This window comes from Oncorhynchus tshawytscha, unplaced genomic scaffold (genome assembly GCF_018296145.1).
Source record: "Oncorhynchus tshawytscha isolate Ot180627B unplaced genomic scaffold, Otsh_v2.0 Un_contig_4259_pilon_pilon, whole genome shotgun sequence".
Taxonomy (NCBI): Eukaryota; Metazoa; Chordata; class Actinopteri; order Salmoniformes; family Salmonidae; genus Oncorhynchus; species Oncorhynchus tshawytscha.
In genome coordinates this window covers 30,394-53,157 of record NW_024608505.1, presented here as the reverse complement: position 1 = coordinate 53,157, position 22,764 = coordinate 30,394, and the positions used below count along the sequence as shown (strand labels likewise).

Sequence of the window (22,764 nt, the reverse complement as noted above, 5' to 3'; positions counted from 1 at the left end):
GAGTGAGTACATCAGGACAGAGATGGATTTCTACCGGGACTATCTGGAGGGATGTCTGACTCTTCTCAACCCAACACACTACGATAACGGAAACTACACGCTGGAGGCCTCCAACTCCCTGGGGACCGTCACCAAGACGGTCTACGGACACTTCCTCACGGCTCCGCCCTTTGACCCTGACCCTGACGGTAACCACAACATTTTCTTAGACAGGGACACATCGTACAGCAAAAGCTATAGGTCTCAGAACAGTGACAAAGGATGTATTGCAGCAGATTGTAGCTATAAAGCAGTTCGACTAGTTCCCCATTGGGATTATTCACATCACTCAGAGATTCTCTAATGGTAGAAGACAGTCTGACCCCATTGGGATGATTCACATCACTCAGAGATTCTCTAATGGTAGAAGACAGTCTGACCCCATTGGGATGATTCACATCACTCAGAGATTCTCTAGGGTAGAAGACAGTTCTCTAATGGTCTAGAAGACAGTGACCCCATTGGGATGATTCACATCACTCAGAGATTCTCTAGTGGTAGAAGACAGTCTGACCCCCGATTGGGATGATTCCATCACTGGGATTCTCTATGGTAGAAGACAGTCCCCATTGGGATTCACATCACTCAGAGATCTCTAGAAAGACAGTCTGACCCCATTGTGATTCACATCACTCAAGATTCTCTAATGACAGTCTGACCCCATTGGGATGATTCACATCACTCAGAGATTCTCTAGTGGTAGAAGACAGTCTGACCCCATTGGGATGATTCACATCACTCAGAGATTCTCTAGTGGTAGAAGACAGTCTGACCCCATTGGGATGATTCACATCAAACTCAGAGATTCTCTAATGGTAGAAGACAGTCTGACCCCATTGGGATGATTCACATCACTCAGATGATTCACATCTAGATTCTCTAGTGGTAGAAGACAGTCTGACCCCATTGGGATGATTCACATCACTCAGAGATTCTCTAGTGGTAGAAGACAGTCTGACCCCATTGGGATGATTCACATCACTCAGAGATTCTCTAGTGGTAGAAGACAGTCTGACCCCATTGGGATGATTCACATCACTCAGAGATTCTCTAGTGGTAGAAGACAGTCTGACCCCATTGGGATGATTCACATCACTCAGAGATTCTCTAGTGGTAGAAGACAGTCTGACCCCATTGGGATGATTCACATCACTCAGAGATTCTCTAGTGGTAGAAGACAGTCTGACCCCATTGGGATGATTCACATCACTCAGAGAAGACTCTAGTGGTGAAGACAGTCTGACCCCATTGGGATGATTCACATCACTCAGAGATTCTCTAGTGGTAGAAGACAGTCTGACCCCATTGGGATGATTCACATCACTCAGAGATTCTCTAGTGGTAGAAGACAGTCTGACCCCATTGGGATGATTCACATCACTCAGAGATTCTCTAGTGGTAGAAGACAGTCTGACCCCATTGGGATGATTCACATCACTCAGAGCTTCTCTAGTGGTAGAAGACAGTCTGACCCCATTGGGATGATTCATTCACATCACTCAGAGATTCTCTAGTGGTAGAAGACAGTCTGACCCCATTGGGATGATTCACATCACTCAGAGATTCTCTAGTGGTAGAAGACAGTCTGACCCCATTGGGATGATTCACATCACTCAGAGATTCTCTAGTGGTAGAAGACAGTCTGACCCCATTGGGATGATTCACATCACTCAGAGATTCTCTAGTGGTAGAAGACAGTCTGACCCCATTGGGATGATTCACATCACTCAGAGATTCTCTAGTGGTAGAAGACAGTCTGACCCCATTGGGATGATTCACATCACTCAGAGATTCTCTAGTGGTAGAAGACAGTCTGACCCCATTGGGATGATTCACATCACTCAGAGATTCTCTAGTGGTAGAAGACAGTCTGACCCCATTGGGATGATTCACATCACTCAGAGATTCTCTAGTGGTAGAAGACAGTCTGACCCCATTGGGATGATTCACATCACTCAGAGAAGACAGTCAGAAGACAGTCTGACCCCATTGGGATGATTCACATCACTCAGAGATTCTCTAATGGTAGATTCTCCCCATTGGGATGATGGTAGAAGACAGTCTGACCCCATTGGGATTATTCACATCACTCAGAGATTCTCTAGTGGTAGAAGACAGTCTGACCCCATTGGGATGATTCACATCACTCAGAGATTCTCTAGTGGTAGAAGACAGTCTGACCCCATTGGGATGATTCACATCACTCAGAGATTCTCTAGTGGTAGAAGACAGTCTGACCCCTCAGAGATTGGGATTGGGATTCACATCACTCAGAGATTCTCTAGTGGTAGAAGACAGTCTGACCCCATTGGGATGATTCACATCACTCAGAGATTCTCTAGTGGTAGAAGACAGTCTGGGACCCCATTGGGATGATTCACATCACTCAGAGATTCTCTAGTGGTAGAAGACAGTCTGACCCCATTGGGATGATTCACATCACTCAGAGATTCTCTAGTGGTAGAAGACAGTCTGACCCCATTGGGATGATTCACATCACTCAGAGATTCTCTAGTGGTAGAAGACAGTCTGACCCCATTGGGATGATTCACATCACTCAGAGATTCTCTAGTGGTAGAAGACAGTCTGACCCCATTGGGATGATTCACATCACTCAGAGATTCTCTAGTGGTAGAAGACAGTCTGACCCCATTGGGATGATTCACATCACTCAGAGATTCTCTAGTGGTAGAAGACAGTCTGACCCCATTGGGATGATTCACATCACTCAGAGATTCTCTAGTGGTAGAAGACAGTCTGACCCCATTGGGATGATTCACATCACTCAGAGATTCTCTAGTGGTAGAAGACAGTCTGACCCCATTGGGATGATTCACATCACTCAGAGATTCTCTAGTGGTAGAAGACAGTCTGACCCCATTGGGATGATTCACATCACTCAGAGATTCAGAGATTCTCTAATGGTAGAAGACAGTCTGACCCCATTGGGATGATTCACATCACTCAGAGATTCTCTAGTGGTACCCCATTGAAGACAGTCTGACCCCATTGGGATGATTCACATCACTCAGAGATTCTCTAGTGGTAGAAGACAGTCTGACCCCATTGGGATGATTCACATCACTCAGAGATTCTCTAGTGGTAGAAGACAGTCTGACCCCATTGGGATGATTCACATCACTCAGAGATTCTCTAGTGGTAGAAGACAGTCTGACCCCATTGGGATGATTCACATCACTCAGAGATTCTCTAGTGGTAGAAGACAGTCTGACCCCATTGGGATGATTCACATCACTCAGAGATTCTCTAGTGGTAGAAGACAGTCTGACCCCATTGGGATGATTCACATCACTCAGAGATTCTCTAGTGGTAGAAGACAGTCTGACCCCATTGGGATGATTCACATCACTCAGAGATTCTCTAGTGGTAGAAGACAGTCTGACCCCATTGGGATGATTCACATCACTCAGAGATTCTCTAGGGTAGAAGACAGTCTGACCCCATTGGGATGATTCACATCACTCAGAGATTCTCTAGTGGTAGAAGACAGTCTGACCCCATTGGGATGATTCACATCACTCAGAGATTCTCTAGTGGTAGAAGACAGTCTGACCCCATTGGGATGATTCACATCACTCAGAGATTCTCTAGTGGTAGAAGACAGTCTGACCCCATTGGGATGATTCACATCACTCAGAGATTCTCTAATGGTAGAAGACAGTCTGACCCCATTGGGATGATTCACATCACTCAGAGATTCTCTAATGGTAGAAGACAGTCTGACCCCATTGGGATGATTCACATCACTCAGAGATTCTCTAGTGGTAGAAGACAGTCTGACCCCATTGGGATGATTCACATCACTCAGAGATTCTCTAGTGGTAGAAGACAGTCTGACCCCATTGGGATGATTCACATCACTCAGAGATTCTCTAGTGGTAGAAGACAGTCTGACCCCATTGGGATGATTCACATCACTCAGAGATTCTCTAGTGGTAGAAGACAGTCTGACCCCATTGGGATGATTCACATCACTCAGAGATTCTCTAGTGGTAGAAGACAGTCTGACCCCATTGGGATGATTCACATCACTCAGAGATTCTCTAGTGGTAGAAGACAGTCTGACCCCATTGGGATGATTCACATCACTCAGAGATTCTCTAGTGGTAGAAGACAGTCTGACCCCATTGGGATGATTCACATCACTCAGAGATTCTCTAATGGTAGAAGACAGTCTGACCCCATTGGGATGATTCACATCACTCAGAGATTCTCTAGTGGTAGAAGACAGTCTGACCCCATTGGGATGATTCACATCACTCAGAGATTCTCTAGTGGTAGAAGACAGTCTGACCCCATTGGGATGATTCACATCACTCAGAGATTCTCTAGTGGTAGAAGACAGTCTGACCCCATTGGGATGATTCACATCACTCAGAGATTCTCTAGTGGTAGAAGACAGTCTGACCCCATTGGGATGATTCACATCACTCAGAGATTCTCTAGTGGTAGAAGACAGTCTGACCCCATTGGGATGATTCACATCACTCAGAGATTCTCTAGTGGTAGAAGACAGTCTGACCCCATTGGGATGATTCACATCACTCAGAGATTCTCTAGTGGTAGAAGACAGTCTGACCCCATTGGGATGATTCACATCACTCAGAGATTCTCTAGTGGTAGAAGACAGTCTGACCCCATTGGGATGATTCACATCACTCAGAGATTCTCTAGTGGTAGAAGACAGTCTGACCCCATTGGGATGATTCACATCACTCAGAGATTCTCTAGTGGTAGAAGACAGTCTGACCCCATTGGGATGATTCACATCACTCAGAGATTCTCTAGTGGTAGAAGACAGTCTGACCCCATTGGGATGATTCACATCACTCAGAGATTCTCTAGTGGTAGAAGACAGTCTGACCCCATTGGGATGATTCACATCACTCAGAGATTCTCTAGTGGTAGAAGACAGTCTGACCCCATTGGGATGATTCACATCACTCAGAGATTCTCTAGTGGTAGAAGACAGTCTGACCCCATTGGGATGATTCACATCACTCAGAGATTCTCTAGTGGTAGAAGACAGTCTGACCCCATTGGGATGATTCACATCACTCAGAGATTCTCTAATGGTAGAAGACAGTCTGACCCCATTGGGATGATTCACATCACTCAGAGATTCTCTAATGGTAGAAGACAGTCTGACCCCATTGGGATGATTCACATCACTCAGAGATTCTCTAGTGGTAGAAGACAGTCTGACCCCATTGGGATGATTCACATCACTCAGAGATTCTCTAGTGGTAGAAGACAGTCTGACCCCATTGGGATGATTCACATCACTCAGAGATTCTCTAGTGGTAGAAGACAGTCTGACCCCATTGGGATGATTCACATCACTCAGAGATTCTCTAGTGGTAGAAGACAGTCTGACCCCATTGGGATGATTCACATCACTCAGAGATTCTCTAATGGTAGAAGACAGTCTGACCCCATTGGGATGATTGGGATGATTCACATCACTCAGAGATTCTCTAGTGGTAGAAGACAGTCTGACCCCATTGGGATGATTCACATCACTCAGAGATTCTCTAATGGTAGAAGACAGTCTGACCCCATTGGGATGATTCACATCACTCAGAGCTCTAGTGGTAGAAGACAGTCTAGTGGTAGAAGACAGTCTGACCCCATTGGGATGATTCACATCACTCAGAGCTTCTCTAGGGGTAGAAGACAGTCTGACCCCATTGGGATTATTCACATCACTCAGAGATTCTCTAATGGTAGAAGACAGTCTGACCCCATTGGGATGATTCACATCACTCAGAGATTCTCTAGTGGTAGAAGACAGTCTGACCCCATTGGGATTATTCACATCACTCAGAGATTCTCCAGTGGTAGAAGACAGTCTGACCCCATTGGGATTATTCACATCACTCAGAGATTCTCCAGTGGTAGAAGACAGTCTGACCCCATTGGGATTATTCACATCACTCAGAGCTTCTCTAGGGGTAGAAGACAGTCTGACCCCATTGGGATTATTCACATCACTCAGAGCTTCTCTAGTGGTAGAAGACAGTCTGACCCCATTGGGATTATTCACATCACTCAGAGATTCTCTAGTGGTAGAAGACAGTCTGACCCCATTGGGATTATTCACATCACTCAGAGCTTCTCTAGTGGTAGAAGACAGTCTGACCCCTGAGAATTGGTGGCGTATTAACATGATGAATGTTAGCAGAATATCCCTCTTTTCACTCATTCATTAGTTTCACATGACCACTTTTTCATCAATTTTTCAGAAATTGTGGACTACGGTCAGTGTTTTGACTTACTAGTGTTATTCTATTATTATGTTGTGAATGTTAGTTCTGTATTGTGGAGTTACGGCGCGCTGCTCTGTTTTGAGACAGCTTGTAATGGAGACGCAGGGAGTCAGGAAGCAGGAGTCAGGAAGAAGAAGTCAGGAGTCAGAAAGCGGGTGTCAGGAAGCAGGAGTCAGGAAGAAGGAAGCAGGAAGCAGGAGTCAGGAAGCAGGAGTCAGGAAGCAGGAGTCAGGAAGCAGGTGTCAGGAAGCAAGTTTCAGGAAGAAGGAATCAGGAAGCAGCAGTCAGGAAGCAGCAGGCAGGAAGCAGCAGTCAGGAAGCAGGAGGCAGGAAGCAGCAGTCAGGAAGCAGGAAGCAGGAAGCAGGAGTCAGGAAGCAGGAGTCAGGAGTCAGAAAGCAGGTGTCAGGAAGCAGGAGTCAGGAAGAAGGAAGCAGGAGTCAGGAAGCAGGAAGCAGGAGTCAGGAAGCAGGTGTCAGGAAGCAAGTTTCAGGAAGAAGGAGTCAGGAATCAGGAAGCAGGCAGCAGTCAGGAAGCAGCAGTCAGGAAGCAGGAAGCAGGAGTCAGGAAGCAGGAGTCAGGAAGCAGGAGTCAGGAAGCAGGTGCAGTTTGTGAGTTTAATAATAATGAACATGGAGAGATACAAAACAAGAGATGCGTCTGGACAAGAGAACAGAACCAATACTACCTGATGAGTGAGGCTACAGAGAGCTAGATAAAAGGGGAGTAATCAAGATAGTGATGAAGTCCGAGTGGGCATAATGATGGTTGCCAGGTGTGGATAATGATGTTTGCCAGGTGACATAATGAGGGTTGCCAGGTGTGCATAATGAGGGTTTCCAGGTGTGCATAATGAGGGTTGCCAGGTCACATAATGAGGTTTGCCAGGTGACATAATGAGGGTTTCCAGGTGTACATAATGATGGTTGCCAGGGGTACGTAATGATGGTTGCCAGGTGTACGTAATGATGGTTGCCAGGTGTACGTAATGATGGTTGCCAGGTGTGCATAATGAGGGTTGCCAGGTGTGCATAATGAGGGTTGCCAGGTGTGCATAATGAGGGTTGCAAGGTGTGCATAATGACGGTTGCCAGGTGTACGTAATGATGGTTGCCAGGTGTACGTAATGATGGTTCCCAGGTGTACGTAATGATGGTTGCCAGGTGAGGGAGGAGGGCTCATAATAATGTCTGGAATGGAGTCGATGGAACGGGGATCTAGCTGTTCTAACAGAGAGGGAGGAGGGCTCATAATAATGTCTGGAATGGAGTCGATGGAACGGTGATCTAGCTGTTCTAACAGAGAGGGAGGAGGGCTCATAATAATGTCTGAAATGGAGTCAATGGAAGGGGATCTAGCTGTTCTGACAGAGAGGGAGGAGGGCTCATAATAATGTCTGGAATGGAGTCAATGGAAGGGGGATCTAGCTGTTCTAACAGAGAGGGAGGAGGGCTCATAATAATGTCTGGAATGGAGTCGATGGAAGGGGATCTAGCTGTTCTGACAGTGAGGAGGTGTGACAGTGTATGATTGGAGTTACCTTGGATTGTATGATTGGAATAACCCTGGATTGTATGATGGAATAACCCTGGATTGTATGATGGAATAACCCTGGATTGTATGATGGAATAACCCTGGATTGTATGATTGGAATAACCCTGGATTGTATGATTTGAGTTACCTTGGATCGTATGATTGGAGTTACCCTGGATGAAGGGAGGGAGGGTTGAAGGGAGGGTGGGTGGGAAGAAGGGAGGGATGAAGGGAGGGAGGAAGGATGACGGAGGGATGGAGGGAGGGGGCTGAAGGGAGGAAAGGTTGAAGGGCGGAGGGATAAAGAGAGGGAAGGAGGGTTGAAGGAGGGAAGGAGGTTTGAGGAGGGTTGGAGGGATGGGGATGAAGAGAGAGTTGAGGGAGGGAGGGTTTAAGAGAGGGAAGGAGGGTTGAAGGGAGGGTTGGAGGGAGGAGGGTGAAGAGAGGGAAGGAGGTTTGAAGGGAGGGTTGAGGGAGGGAGGGATGAAGAGAGGGAAGGAGGGTTGAAGGGAGTGTTGGAGGGAGGGAGGGATGAAGAGAGGGAAGGAGGGTTGAAGGGCGGGAAGGAAGGAGGGTTGAAGAGTAGGTTGGAGGGAGGATGAAGAGAGTGAAGGAGGGTTGAAGGGAGGGTTGGAGGGAGGAGGGATGAAGAAAGGAAGGAGGGTTGAAGGGCGGAAGGAAGGAGGGTTGAAGAGTAGGTTGGAGGATGAGGGATGAAGAGAGGAAGGAGGGTTGAAGGGAGGGAAGGAAGGATGGGTTGGAGGGAGGGGAAGGAAGGAGGGTTGAAGGAGGGTTGGAGGAGGAGGGAGGATGAAGAGAGGGAAAGAGGGTTGAAGGGGGTTGAGGAGGGAAGGATTGAAGGAGGGTTGGAGGGAGGGATGGAGGGTTGGAGGGAGGGAAGGAGCTTTGAAGGGAGGGTTAAAGGGAGGGAGGAGGGGGTTGTAGGGAGGGTGGGTAGGAGGGTTGAAGGGGCGGGTTGAAGAGAGGGAAGGAGGGTTGAAGGAGGGGTAATGGGAGGGAAGGAGGAGGGTTGGAGGGAGTGAGGATGAAGAGAGGAAGGAGGGTAACAAGGAGGGTTGGAGGGAGGAAGGAAGGAGGGTTGAAGAGTAGGTTGGATGGAGGGATGAAGAGAGGGAAGGAGGGTTGAAGGGAGGGAAGGAAGGAGGTTGAAGGGAGGGTTGGAGGGAGGGAAGGAAGGAGGGTTGAAGGGAGGGTTGGAGGGAGGGGGAGGGATGAAGAGAGGGAAAGAGGGTTGAAGGAGGGTTGGAGGGAGGGAAGGAGGGTTGAAGGGAGGGTTGGAGGAGGGAGGGGGGTTGGAGGGAGGGAAGGGGGATTGGAGGGAGGGAGGGAAGGAGGGTTGGAGGGAGGGAAGGAGGATTGAAGGGAGGGTTGAAGAGAGGGAAGGAGGGTTGAAGGGAGGGAAGGAAGGAGGGTTGAAGGAGGGTTGGAGGGAGGGGAGGGATGAAGAGAGGGAAGGAGGGTTGAAGGGAGGCTGGAAGGAGGAAAGGAACGTTGAGGGGAGGGTTGGAGGGAGGGAAGGAGGTTTGAAGGGAGGAGGGATGAAAAGAGGGAAGGAGGGTTGAAGGTAGGGTTGGGGAGAGGGAAGGATGAAGAGAGGGTTGGAGGGTTGAAGGGAGGTTGGCGGGAGGGAGGGATGAAGAGAGGGAAGGAGGGTTGAAGGAAGGGTTGGAGGGAGGGAAGGGGTTGAAGGAGGGTTGAGGGAAGGGAAAGGAGGTTTGAAGGGAGGGGGATGAAAAGAGGAAGGAGGGTTGAAGGAAGGGGGGATTGATGAAGGAGGGTTGGAGGGTGAAGGGAGGTTGAAGGAGGGAGGGATGAAGAGGGAAGGAGGGTTGAAGGAGGGTTGGGAGGGAAAGGGATAGGGAGGGTGATGGTGGGGAAAGAAGAAGGAGGGTGGGTGGAAGATAGGGAGGAGGAAGGGATGACGGGAGGGATGGAGGGAGGGGGCTGAAGGGAGGAAAGGTTGAAGGGCGGGAGGGATAAAGAGAGGGAAGGAGGGTTGAAGGGAGGGAAGGAGGTTTGAGGGGAGGGTTGGAGGGAGGAGGGAGGGGATGAAGAGAGAGTTGGAGGGAGGGAGGGTTTAAGAGAGGGAAGGAGGGTTGAAGGGAGGGTTGGAGGGAGGAAGGGGTGAAGAGAGGGAAGGAGGTTTGAAGGGAGGGTTGGAGGGAGGAGGGATGAAGAGAGGGAAGGAGGGTTGAAGGGAGGGTTGGAGGAGGGAGGGGAGGGGTGAAGAGAGGGAAAGAGGTTTGAAGGGAGGGTTGGAGGAGGGAGGGATGAAGAGAGGGAAGGAGGGTTGAAGGGAGTGTTGGAGGGAGGGAGGGATGAAGAGAGGGAAGGAGGGTTGAAGGGCGGGAAGGAAGGAGGGTTGAAGAGTAGGTTGAAAGGGAGGGATGAAGAGATGAAGGAAGGTTGAAGGGAGGGGTTGGAGGGAGGAGGATGAAGAGAGGGAAGGAGGGTTGAAGGGCGGGAAGGAAGGAGGGTTGAAGAGTAGGTTGATGGAGGAGGGATGAAGAGAGGGAAGGAGGGTTGAAGGGAGGGAAGGAAGGAGGGTTGGAGGGAGGGAAGGAAGGAGGGTTGAAGGGAGGGTTGGAGGGAGGGAGGGAGGGATGAAGAGAGGGAAAGAGGGTTGAAGGGAGGGTTGGAGGGAGGAAGGAGGGTTGAAGGAGGGTTGGAGGGAGGGAGGGGAGGGTTGGAGGGAGGGAAGGAGCTTTGAAGGGAGGGTTAAGGGGAGGGAGGGGAGGGGGTTGTAGGGAAGGAGGGAAGGAGGGTTGAAGGGCGGGTTGAAGAGAGGGAAGGAGGGTTGAAGGGAGGGGTAATGGGAGGGAAGGAGGGAATGATTGGAGGGATGAGGGATGAAGAGAGGGAAGGAGGGTTGAAGGAGGGTTGGATGGAGGGAAGGAAGGATATTGAAGAGTAGGTTGGAGGGATGAAGAGAAAGGAGGGTTGAAGGATACCAATGAAGGAGGGTTGAAGGGAGGGGAATGGAGGGATGATGGAGGGAGGGATGAAGAGAGGGAAAGAGGGTTGAAGGGAGGGTTGGAGGGAGGGAAGGAGGGTTGAAGGAGGGTTGGAGGGATGGGAGGGAGGGAAGGAGAGGGAGGGAGGGAGGGAAGGAGGGTTGGAGGGAGGGAAGGAGGGAAGGAGGGTTGAAGGGAGGGAAGGAAGGAGGGTTGAAGGGAGGGTTGAAGAGGGGAAGGAGGGTTGAAGGAGGGAAGGAAGGAGGGTTGAAGGGAGGGTTGGAGGGAGGGAGGGATGAAGAGAGGGAAGGAGGGTTGAAGGGAGGCTGGAAGGAGGAAAGGAACGTTGAGGGAGGGAAGGAGGTTTGAAGGGAGGGAGGGATGAAAAGAGGGAAGGAGGGTTGAAGGTAGGGTTGGGGAGAGGGAAGGATGAAGAGAGGGTTGGAGGGTTGAAGAGGGTTGAGGTTGGCGGGAGGGAGGGATGAAGAGAGGGAAGGAGGGTTGAAGGGAGGGTTGGAGGGAGGGAAGGGGGTTGAAGGGAGGGCTGGAGGGTGGGAAGGAGGGTTGGAGGGAGGAAGGAGGGTTGAAGGGAGGGTGGGTGGGAAGAAGGAGGGAGGAAGGGATGAGTGTGTTAATGTCTGAATGGAGTCAATGGAAGGGGGATCTAGCTGTTCTAACAGAGAGGGAGGAGGGCTCATAATAATGTCTGAATGGAGTCAATGGAAGGGGATCTAGCTGTTCTAACAGAGAGGGAGGAGGGCTCATAATAATGTCTGGAATGGAGTCGATGGAATGGGGATCTAGCTGTTCTGACAGTGAGGAGGTGTGACAGTGTATGATTGGAGTTACCTTGGATTGTATGATTGGAATAACCCTGGATTGTATGATGGAATAACCCTGGATTGTATGATGGAATAACCCTGGATTGTATGATTGGAATAACCCTGGATTGTATGATGGAATAACCCTGGATTGTATGATGGAATAACCCTGGATTGTATGATGGAATAACCCTGGATTGTATGATTGGAATAACCCTGGATTGTATGATTTGAGTTACCTTGGATCGTATGATTGGAGTTACCCTGGATGAAGGGAGGGAGGGTTGAAGGGAGGGTGGATGGGAAGAAGGATGGATGAAGGGAGGGAGGAAGGGATGACGGGAGGGATGGAGGGAGGGGGCTGAAGGGAGGAAAGGTTGAAAATAGGCAGGGAGGGATAAAAGAGGAAGGATGGGTTGAAGGAGGGAAGGAGGTTTGAAGGAGGGTTGGAGGGAGGATGAAGAGAGTTGGAGGGAGGAGGGTTTAAGAGAGGGAAGGAGGGTTGAAGGAGGGTTGGAGGGAGGGGAGGGGTGAAGAGAGGAAGGAGGTTTGAAGGGAGGGTTGGAGGAGGGAGGGATGAAGAGAGGAAGGAGGGTTGAAGAGAGGGTTGGAGGGAGGAGGGTGAAGAGAGGGAAGGAGGTTTGAAGGAGGGTTGGAGGGAGGGAGGGATGAAGAGAGGGAAGGAGGGTTGAAGGGAGTGTTGGAGGGAGGGAGGGATGAAGAGAGGGAAGAGGGTTGAAGGGCGGGAAGGAAGGAGGGTTGAAGAGCAGGTTGGAGGGAGGGATGAAGAGAGTGAAGGAGGGTTGAAGGGAGGGTTGGAGGGAGGGATGGATGAAGAAAGGAAGGAGGGTTGAAGGGCGGGAAGGAAGGAGGTTTGAAGAGTAGGTTGGAGGGAGGAGGGATGAAGAGAGGGGAAGGAGGGTTGAAGGGGAGGGAAGGAAGGAGGGTTGGAGGGAGGGAAGGAAGGAGGGTTGAAGGGAGGGTTGGAGGAGGAGGGATGAAGAGAGGAAAGAGGGTTGAAGGAGGGTTGGAGGAGGGAAGGAGGGTTGAAGGAGGGAGGGAGGGTTGGAGGAGGGAAGGAGCTTTGAAGGGGAGGGTTAAAGGGATGGAGGGGAGGGGGGTTGTAGGGAGGGGAGGGAAGGAGGGTTGAAGGGCGGGTTGAAGAGAGGAAGGAGGGTTGAAGGGAGGAATGGGAGGGAAGGAGGGAGGGTTGGAAGGAGTGAGGGATGAAGAGAGGGAAGGAGGGTTGAAGGGGAGGAAAGGAGGGAGGAGGGAAGGAAGGAGGGTTGAAGAGCAGGTTGGAGGGAGGGATGAAGAGAGAGGAAGGAGGGTTGAAGGAGGGAAGGAAGGAGGGTTGAAGGGAGGGTTGGAGGGAGGGAAGGAAGGAGGGTTGAAGGGAGGGTTGGAGGAGGAGGGAGGAGGGATGAAGAGAGGGAAAGAGGGTTGAAGGGAGGGGAGGGAGGAAGGAGGGGAAGGGAGGTTGGAGGGAGGGAGGGGGCGGTTGAGAGGGAGGGAAGGGGGTTGGAGGGAGGGAGGGAAGGAGGGTTGGAGGGAGGGAAGGAGGATTGAAGGGAGGGTTGAAGAGAGGGAAGGAGGGCTGAAGGAGGGAAGGAAGGAGGGTTGAAGGGAGGGTTGGAGGGAGGGAGGGATGAAGAGAGGGAAGGAGGGTTGAAGGGAGGCTGGAAGGAGGAAAGGAACGTTGAGGGAGGGTTGGAGGGAGGGAAGGAGGTTTGAAGGGAGGGAGGGATGAAAAGAGGGAAGGAGGGTTGAAGGTAGGGTTGGGGAGAGGGAAGGATGAAGAGAGGGTTGGAGGGTTGAAGGAGGTTGGCGGGAGGGAGGGATGAAGAGAGGGAAGGGGGTTGAAGGGAGGGTTGGAGGGTGGAAGGAGGGTTGGAGGAGGGAAGGAGGGTTGAAGGGAGGGTGGGTGGAAGAAGGAGGGATGAAGGGATGACGGAGGGATGGAGGGAGGGGGGCTGAAGGGAGGAAAGGTTGAAGGGCGGGAGGGACAAAGAGGAAGGAGGGTTGAAGGGAGGGAAGGAGGTTTGAGGGTTGGAGGGAGGGGGGATGAAGAGAGAGTTGGAGGAGGGAGGGCTTTAAGAGAGGAAGGAGGGTTGAAGGGAGGGTTGGAGGGAGGGAGGGGTGAAGAGAGGGAAGGAGGTTTGAAGAGAGGGTTGAGGGAGGGAGGGATGAAGAGAGGGAAGGAGGGTTGAGGGAGGGTTGGAGGGAGGAGGGGTGAAGAGAGGGAAGGAGGTTTGAAGGAGGGCTGGAGGGAGGGAGGGATGAAGAGAGGGAAGGAGGGTTGAAGGGAGTGTTGGAGGAGGGAGGGATGAAGAGAGGGAAGGAGGGGCTGAAGGGCGGGAAGGAAGGAGGGTTGAAGAGCAGGTTGGAGGGAGGGATGAAGAGAGTGAAGGAGGGTTGAAGGAGGGTTGGAGGAGGGAGGGATGAAGAGAGGGAATGATGGGTTGAAGGGCGGGAAGGAAGAGGGTTGAAGAACAGGTCGGAGGGGAGGGAGGGATGAAGAGAGGGAATGGAGGGTTAAGGAGGAAGGAAGGAGGGTTGATGAGGGAAGGAAGGAGGGTTGAAGGAGGGTTGGAGGAGGGAGGAGGAGGGATGAAGAAGGAAAGAGGGCTGAAGGGAGGGTTGGAGGGAGGGAAGGAGGGTTGAAGGGAGGGTTGGAGGAGGAGGAGGGCTGGAGGGAGGGAAGGAGCTTTGAAGGAGGGTTAAAGGGAGGAGGAGGGGGTTGTAGGGAGGGAGGGAAGGAGGGTTGAAGGGCGGGTTGAAGAGAGGGAAGGAGGAGGGTAACAAGGAGGGGAATGGGAGGGAAGGAGGGAGGGTTGAGGAGTGAGGGATGAAGAGAGGAAGGAGGGTTGAAGGAGGAAGGAAGGAGGGTTGAAGGGAGGTGATGGAGGAGGGATGGATGAAGAGAGGGAAGGAGGGGTTGAAGGGAGGAAGGAAGGAGGGCTGGAGGAGGAAGGGAGGAGGGAGGAAGGAGGGCTGAAGGATGAGGAAGAGAGGAAAGAGGGCTGAAGGAGGGAGGAGGGAAGGAGGGCTGAAGGAGGAGGAAGGGGGTGAAGGAGGGAAGGGGGTTGAGGGAGGAGGAAGGAGGGTTGAGGAGGGAAGGAGGACTGAAGGAGGGTTGAAGAGAGGGAAGGATGATGGAAGGGTTGAAGGGAGGGTTGAAGGGAGGGAGGATGAAGAGAGGGGAAGGAGGGCTTGAAGGAGGCTGGAAGGAGGAAAGGAACGTTGAGGGAGGGTTGGAGGGAGGAAGGAGGTTTGAAGGAGGAGGATGAAGAGAGGGAAGGAGGGTTGAAGGAGGGTTGGAGGAGGGAAGGAAGGAGGGTTGAAGAGCAGGTTGGAGGAGGGATGAAGAGAGGGAAGGAGGGTTGAAGGAGGGAAGGAAGGAGGGTTGAAGGGAGGGAAGGAAGGAGGGTTGAAGGAGGGTTGGAGGGAGGGAGGAGGGATGAAGAGAGGGAAAGAGGGTTGAAGGGAGGGTGGAGGAGGGAAGGAGGGTGAAGGGAGGGCTGGAGGGAGGGAAGGGGGTGGAGGGAGGGAGGGAAGGGGGGTGAGGGAGGGAGGGAGGGAAGGAGGGTTGGAGGGAGGGAAGGAGGATTGAAGGAGGGTTGAAGAGAGGGAAGGAGGGTTGAAGAGGGAAGGAAGGAGGGTTTAAGGCAGGGTTGGAGGGAGGGAGGGATGAAGAGAGGGAAGGAGGGTTGAAGGGAGGCTGGAAGGAGGAAAGGAACGTTGAGGGGAGGGTTGGAGGGAGGGAAGGAGGTTTGAAGGGAGGGAGGGATGAAAAGAGGGAAGGAGGGTTGAAGGTAGGGTTGGAGGGAGGAAGGATGAAGAGAGGGTTGGAGGGTTGAAGGGAGGTTGGCGGGAGGGAGGGATGAAGAGAGGGAAGGAGGGTTGAAGGGAGGGTTGGAGGGAGGGAAGGGGGGTTGAAGGGAGGGTTGAGGGTGGAAGGAGGGTAGGAGGAGGAAGGAGGGTTGAAGGGAGGGTTGGAGGGAGGGAAGGGGGTGAAGGGAGGAAGGAGGGTTGAAGGGAGGGTTGGAAGGAGGGAAGGAGGGTGAAGGGAGGGAAGGAGGGTTGGGGATGGGTTGGAGGGAGGGAGGGATGAAGAGAGGGAAGGAGGGTTGAAGGGAGGGAGGGAGGGATGAAGAGAGGGAAGGAGGTTTGAAGGAGGGGCTGGAGGGAGGGAGGGATGAAGAGAGGGAAGGAGGGTTGAAGGGATGGGTTGGAGGGAGGGAGGGAGGGAGGATGAAGAGAGGGAAGGAGGGTTGAAGGGAGGGTGGAGGGAGGGTTGAAGGGAGGGAGGGAGGGATGAAGAGAGGGAAGGAGGTTTGAAGGAGGGTTGGAGGGAGGGAGGGATGAAGAGAGGGAAGGAGGGTTGAAGGGCGGAAGGAAGGAGGGTTGAAGGGAGGGTTGGAGGGAGGGAGGGATGAAGAGAGGGAAGGAGGTTGAAGGGAGGGAAGGAAGGAGGGTTGGAGGGAGAGAAGGAAGGAGGGTTGAAGGGAGGGTGAGGGAGGGAAGGAAGGAGGGTTGAAGGAGGGTTGGAGGGAAGGAAGGAAGGAGGGTTGAAGGAAGGGTTGGAGGGAGGGAGGGAGGGATGAAGAGAGGAAAGAGGGTTGAAGGAGAGTTGGAGGGAGGGAAGGAGGGTTGAAGGGAGGCTGGAAGCAGGAAAGGAACGTTGAGGGGAGGGTTGGAGGGAGGGAGGGAGGTTTGAAGGAGGGTTGGAGGGAGGGAGGGATGAAGAGAGGGAAGGAGGGTTGAAGGTAGGGTTGGAGGAGGGAAGGAGGGTTGGCGGGAGGGAGGGATGAAGAGAGGGAAGGAGGGTGGAGGAGGGTTGGAGGGAGGAAGGAGGGTTGGAGGGTGGGAAGGAGGGTTGAAGGGAGGGTTGGAGGGAGGGAAGGAGGGTTGAAGGGAGGGAAGGAGGGTTGAAGGGAGGAAGGAGGGAGGGAAGGGGGTTGAAGGGTGGGAAGGAGGGTGAAGGAGGGTTGGAGGGAGGAAGGAGGGCTGAAGGGAGAGGTGATTGGAGGGAGGGAAGGGGGTTGAAGGGAGGGTTGGAGGGAGGGAAGGAGGGTTAAGGAAGGGAGGGTGGAAGGGAGGGAAGGAGGGTTGAAGGGAGGGTTGGAGGGAGGGAAGGAGGCATAAAGGAGGGAAGGAGTGTTGAAGGGAGGGTTGGCAGGAGGGAGGGATGAAGAGAGGGAAGGAGTGTTGAAGGGAGGGTTGGAGGAGGGAAGGGGGTTGAAGGGAGGGTTGGAGGGAGGGAAGGGGGTTGAAGGGAGGGTTGGAGGGATGGAAGGAGGTTTGAAGGAGGGAAGGAGTGTTGAAGGGAGGGTTGGAGGGGGAGAAAATACTTGAAGGGAGGGAGGGTTGAAGGGAGGGAAGGAGGGTTGAAGGGAGGGTTGGAGGGTTGAAGGGAGGGTTAGAGGGATGGTTAGAGGGAGGGAGGGTTGAAGGGAGGGAGGGTTGAAGGGAGGATTGGAGGAGGGAGGGTTGAAGGGAGGATTGGAGGGAGGGAGGGTTGAAGGGAGGATTGGAGGGAGGGAGGGTTGAAGGGAGGTTTGTAGGGAAGGAGGGTTGAAGGGAGGATTGGAGGGAAGGAGGGTTGAAGGGAGGTTTGTAGGGAAGGAGGGTTGAAGGGAGGTTTGGAGGAGGGAGGGTTGAAGGAGGTTTGTAGGAGGGAGGGTTGAAGGGAGGATTGGAGGAGGGAGGGTTGAAGGGAGGTTTGGAGGAGGTTTGGAGGGAGGGAGGGTTGAAGGGAGGGTTGAAGGGAGGGTTGAAGGGAGGTTGGGAGGAGGGTTGAAGGGAGGTTTGGAGGGAAGGAGGGTTGAAGGGAGGTTTGGAGGGAAGGAGCTGCGTATAGTTGTTACAGGCTGCTTATAGTTATTACGGGCTGAGAAAAGGGACTGCTAATTCAACACACTCAGACACACACACACACACACACACACACACACACACACACACACACACACACACACACACAGACACAGACACCCCCAATTCCTCTCTGATTTTCAGCCTCCTCTCATCCTTCAAATTGTATCCGACAGCAGCCGACAGAGACTCCATTTCATGGTTGTGAGTCTGTGTGTGTGAGTGTGTATGAGTGAGTGGTGTGTGATTCTGTGTGTGTGTGTGTGGTGTGTGTGAGTGTGTGTGTGTGTGTGTGTGTGGTGTGAGTCTGTGTGAGTGTGTGTTTCAGTGTGTGTGTGTGTGAGTGTATGAGTGTGTGAGTGTGTGTGTGTGGTGTGTGTGAGTGTGTGAGTGTGTGTGTGTGTTTCAGTCCGTGTGTGTGTGTGTTCACTTTGCTCCAGCTTGTCCTGTTCATGTCCTCTGTTCTTTTATATAAATAACCTCCAGTGTATAATATCTTCTGATAAGGAAACTGTTTTATGTGAAATGGGATTTAAAGACTCCAGCCTGTCGGTCGATTTTTACTCCACAATTCTGCTCTGGAGTTAGACTGCATCCCAAATAGAACCCTGTTCCATATATAGCACACTACAAGGCAAGGAGGGCTCTGGTCAAAGCTAGTGTACTATGGAATAGTGTGCCATTTGGGAGTGGGTTGTATTCTCCAGTGCTCCTACTGTCTCTGTCTGTATTCCAGGTAGCCCAGTGCCATCAAACAATGCCATCAGGCCGGAAGAGGAGACGTTTGGGGTGAGTTTATAATGACTCAGGGTCTGTCTCAAATAGCACACTAATCCCTACATAGGGCACTACTTTAGACCACAGTCCATAGGGCTCTGTTCAAAAGTAGTGTAGTGTCTCCTGGTTTCCACAGTACTGGGGCTGGCTAGAATCACCTGTCTCTCTGTCTGTCTCCTAACCTGTCTGTCTGTCTCCTAACCTGTCTGTCTCTCTGTCTGTCTCCTGGTGTCCACAGTACTGGGGGTGGCTAGAATCACCTGTCTGTCTGTCTGTCTGTCTGTCTGTCTGTCTGTCTGTCTGTCTGTCTGTCTGTTGCCTAACCTGTCTGTCTGTCTCCTAACCTGTCTGTCTGTCTGTCTGTCTGTCTGTCTGTCTGTCTGTCTGTCTGTCTGTCTGTCTGTCTGTCTGTCTGTCTCCTAACCTGTCTGTCTGTCTCCAGGTGTCGATAGCAGTAGGTCTGGCTGGTTTCACCTGTCTGTCTGTCTCCTAACCTGTCTGTCTGTCTCCTAACCTGTCTGTCTGTCTCCTAACCTGTCTGTCTGTCTCCAGGTGTCGATAGCAGTAGGTCTGGCTGGTTTCACCTGTCTGTCTGTCTCCTAACCTGTCTGTCTGTCTCCAGGTGTCGATAGCAGTAGGTCTGGCTGGTTTCACCAGTGTTCTCCTCATCGTCCTCTTCATTCTCATCAACAAATATGGCCGACGCAACAAGTATGGATTGAAGGGTAAGTCATAGTGCACTACATGACCAAATGTATGTGGACACCTGCTCCTCCAACATCTCATTCCATAAATCATGGGGATGAATTCAAGTTAAATAAAGGTTAAATACAAAATATATTAAAAATATGGAGCTGGTCCCCCTTTTGTTGCTATAACAGCCTCCACTCTTCTGGGAAGGCTTTAATATGGAGCTGGTCCCCCTTTTGTTGCTATAACAGCCTCCACTCTTCTGGGAAGGCTTTAATATGGAGCTGGTCCCCCTTTTGTTGCTATAACAGCCTCCACTCTTCTGGGAAGGCTTTAATATGGAGCTGGTCCCCTTTTGTTGCTATAACAGCCTCCACTCTTCTGGGAAGGCTTTAATTGGAGCTGGTCCCCCTTTTGTTGCTATAACAGTCTCCACTCTTCTGGGAAGGCTTTAATATGGAGCTGGTCCCCCTTTGTTGCTATAACAGCCTCCACTCTTCTGGGAAGGCTTTAATATGGAGCTGGTCCCCCTTTTGTTGCTATAACAGCCTCCACTCTTCTGGGAAGGCTTTAATATGGAGCTGGTCCCCCTTTTGTTGCTATAACAGCCTCCACTCTTCTGGGAAGGCTTTAATATGGAGCTGGTCCCCCTTTTGTTGCTATAACAGCCTCCACTCTTCTGGGAAGGCTTTAATATGGAGCTGGTCCCCCTTTTGTTGCTATAACAGTCTCCACTCTTCTGGGAAGGCTTTCCACTAGATGTAGGAACATTGTTGCTATAACAGTCTCCACTCTTCTGGGAAGGCTTTCCACTAGATGTAGGAACATTGCTGCTATAACAGCCTCCACTCTTCTGGGAAGGCTTTCCACTAGATGTTGGAACATTGCTGCTATAACAGCCTCCACTCTTCTGGGAAGGCTTTCCACTAGATGTTGGAACATTGCTGCTATAACAGCCTCCACTCTTCTGGGAAGGCTTTCCACTAGATGTAGGAACATTGCTGCTATAACAGCCTCCACTCTTCTGGGAAGGCTTTCCACTAGATGTTGGAACATTGTTGCTATAACAGTCTCCACTCTTCTGGGAAGGCTTTCCACTAGATGTTGGAACATTGTTGCTATAACAGCCTCCTCTCTTCTGGGAATGCTTTCCACTAGATGTTGGTACATTGCTGCTATAACAGCCTCCACTCTTCTGGGAAGGCTTTCCACTAGATGTTGGAACATTGCTGCTATAACAGCCTCCACTCTTCTGGGAAGGCTTTCCACTAGATGTTAGAACATTGCTGCTATAACAGCCTCCACTCTTCTGGGAAGGCTTTCCACTAGATGTTAGAACATTGCTGCTATAACAGCCTCCACTCTTCTGGGAAGGCTTTCCACTAGATGTTGGAACATTGCTGCTATAACAGCCTCCACTCTTCTGGGAAGGCTTTCCACTAGATGTTAGAACATTGCAGCTGGGACCTCCATTCAGTCACAAGAGCATTAGTGAAGTCTGGCACTGATGTTAGGTGATTAGTCCTGGCTCATCCCCAAAGGTGTTCGATGGGGTTGAGGTCAGGGCTCTGTGTAGGCCAGTCAAGTTCTTCCACGCTGATCTCGACAAACCATTTCTGTATGGATCTTGATTTGTGCACGTTGGCATTGCTGGAACAGCATGCTGAAACAGGAAATGGCCTTCCCCACACTGTTACCACAAAGTTGGAAGCACAGAATTGTCTAGAATGTCACTGTATGCTGCAGCGTTATGATTTCCCTTGACTGGAACTGAGGGGCCCGAACCATGAAAAATGGCCCCAGACTGTTACTCCTCCTCCACCAAACTTTTATTTTAAAAATTTGATTTCACATTTATTTAACCAGGTAGGCCACTTGAGAAACAAGTTCTCATTTACAACTGTGACCTGGCCAAGAATAAAGCAAAGCAGTTCGACACAAACAACACAGAGTTACACATGGAATAAAGAAACTGGCCAGCTGACTGACTGGGGTCTGACTGGCCAGCTGGTAGACAGGGGTTTGACTGGGGTCTGACTGGCCAGCTGGCTGGCTGGGGTCTGACTGGCCAGCTGGCTGGCTGGGGTCTGACTGGCCAGCTGGCTGGCTGGGGTTTAATTGAGGTCTGACTGGGGTCTGACTGGCCAACTGGTAGACCGGGGTTTGACTGGGGTCTGACTGGGGTCTGCCTGGCCAGCTGGCTGACTGGGGTCTGACTGGCCAGCTGGCTGACTGGGGTCTGACTGGCCAGCTGGCTGACTGCGGTCTGACTGGGGTCTGACTGGCCAGCTGGCTGACTGGGACCTGACTGGGACCTGACTGGGGTCTGACTGGTCACCTGGCTGACTGGGGTCTGACTGGGACCTGACCGGGACCTGACTGGGGTCTGACTGGGACCTGACTGGGACCTGACTGGGACCTGACTGGGACCTGACTGGATTCTGTCTCTCTGGTTGCCACCTGACTGGTGTCTGATTGGGACGTGACTGGAACCTGAAGAGGGCCCAGATAACGATTATGGACAGGACCCACGATCAGATCTAGTAGCCATGGTGGAAAAGAGTCAAATCCATTTTCCATTTTGGCTGCGAAAAACAACGAGAAGGAAGCTTCTTCTTTTAATCAATGATTTTTTTTTGTGGGAGATTAAAATGTATCTTTGACATATTCTGAAAGTTACGAAGCGTGCGGCCAATTCTATTATTTCCAGTGTGGCCATAATAATAACTGTTAAAGCTTCTGCCATTTATAAGCTTTGGTCTCTGCATCTCCCTTTCCTTCTGCCTCCATCTCTCTCTCATGTTTTGCCCTCCACATCTTGGCATTTGGAACGGAACTAGTTTCATATTTTTTATAGTATAGAGTCTATTGACGTACCGGTGCGTCAATCTAAGTAATATAATAAAAATAAAAAACATTTATATCTGTCAGTTTAATGAGCTGGAGATGTTTTCTGCATGGGCTGTGTCTCAATACATCGCATCCTCCTATGTGGCCCTTCCCTATCTGCGGTGGAAAGAGTCCGATTTATACCGCTGTTGGTCAGACTGGTAGACATCCTGAAAATGTCTGTAGCATCCTAACGGTTTGGCCAACAAACTAATATGGTGTTCTCCGTTGTGCTGTACGACCTCCACGAGTGACTCGTCTGAAGTCGGTAACGCCGATGTGTCAGCTTTTGTCTGAGGTGTCTGAACCGTTTTACCCCACTGTAAGAAGGGGAGACTCTCACCAATACGGCGGTGTTCTCCGTTTTGTTCTATTTCCCCCACCAGTGTTATGGGACTGGTCTGAAGGTAACCCTGACAAAATAATGGAAGAACGAAGGTAGTTTTGTGCCAACAACAACAAGGGGTTAAATGTGTCTAAACATTTATAAACATTTCCTGAGCTTTCTTATATCTCCTAGATATATGACATACACTTCAAAAACATTTGTAACAATGATGCTGGGAGTCAGGAAGCAGGAGTCAGGAAGCAGGAGTCAGGAAGCAGGAGTCAGGAAGCAGGAGTCAGGAAGCAGGAGTCAGGAAGCAGGAGTCAGGAAGCAGGAGTCAGGAAGCAGGAGTCAGGAAGCAGGAGTCAGGAAGCAGGAGTCAGGAAGCAGGAGTCAGGAGTCAGGAAGCAGGAGTCAGGAAGCAGGAAGCAGGAAGCAGGAAGCAGGAAGCAGGAGTCAGGAAGCAGGAGTCAGGAAGCAGGAGTCAGAAGCAGGAGTCAGGAAGCAGGAGTCAGGAAGCAGGAGTCAGGAAGCAGGAGTCAGGAAG

The 22,764-nt window shown here is 51.5% G+C and overlaps 1 protein-coding gene across 1 annotated transcript; it reads left to right on the top strand.

Annotated features, from left to right (window-relative positions):
- LOC121843575 (NT-3 growth factor receptor-like) lies at positions 1–19,122 on the top strand. The gene is made up of 3 exons (XM_042313304.1): positions 1–188; positions 18,270–18,322; positions 18,933–19,122. Exons 1-3 carry the CDS (start codon positions 23–25, stop codon positions 19,044–19,046), a joined length of 333 nt encoding a protein of 110 aa, XP_042169238.1. The 5' UTR covers positions 1–22; the 3' UTR covers positions 19,047–19,122.
- Positions 19,123–22,764: the final 3,642 nt, after the last annotated feature.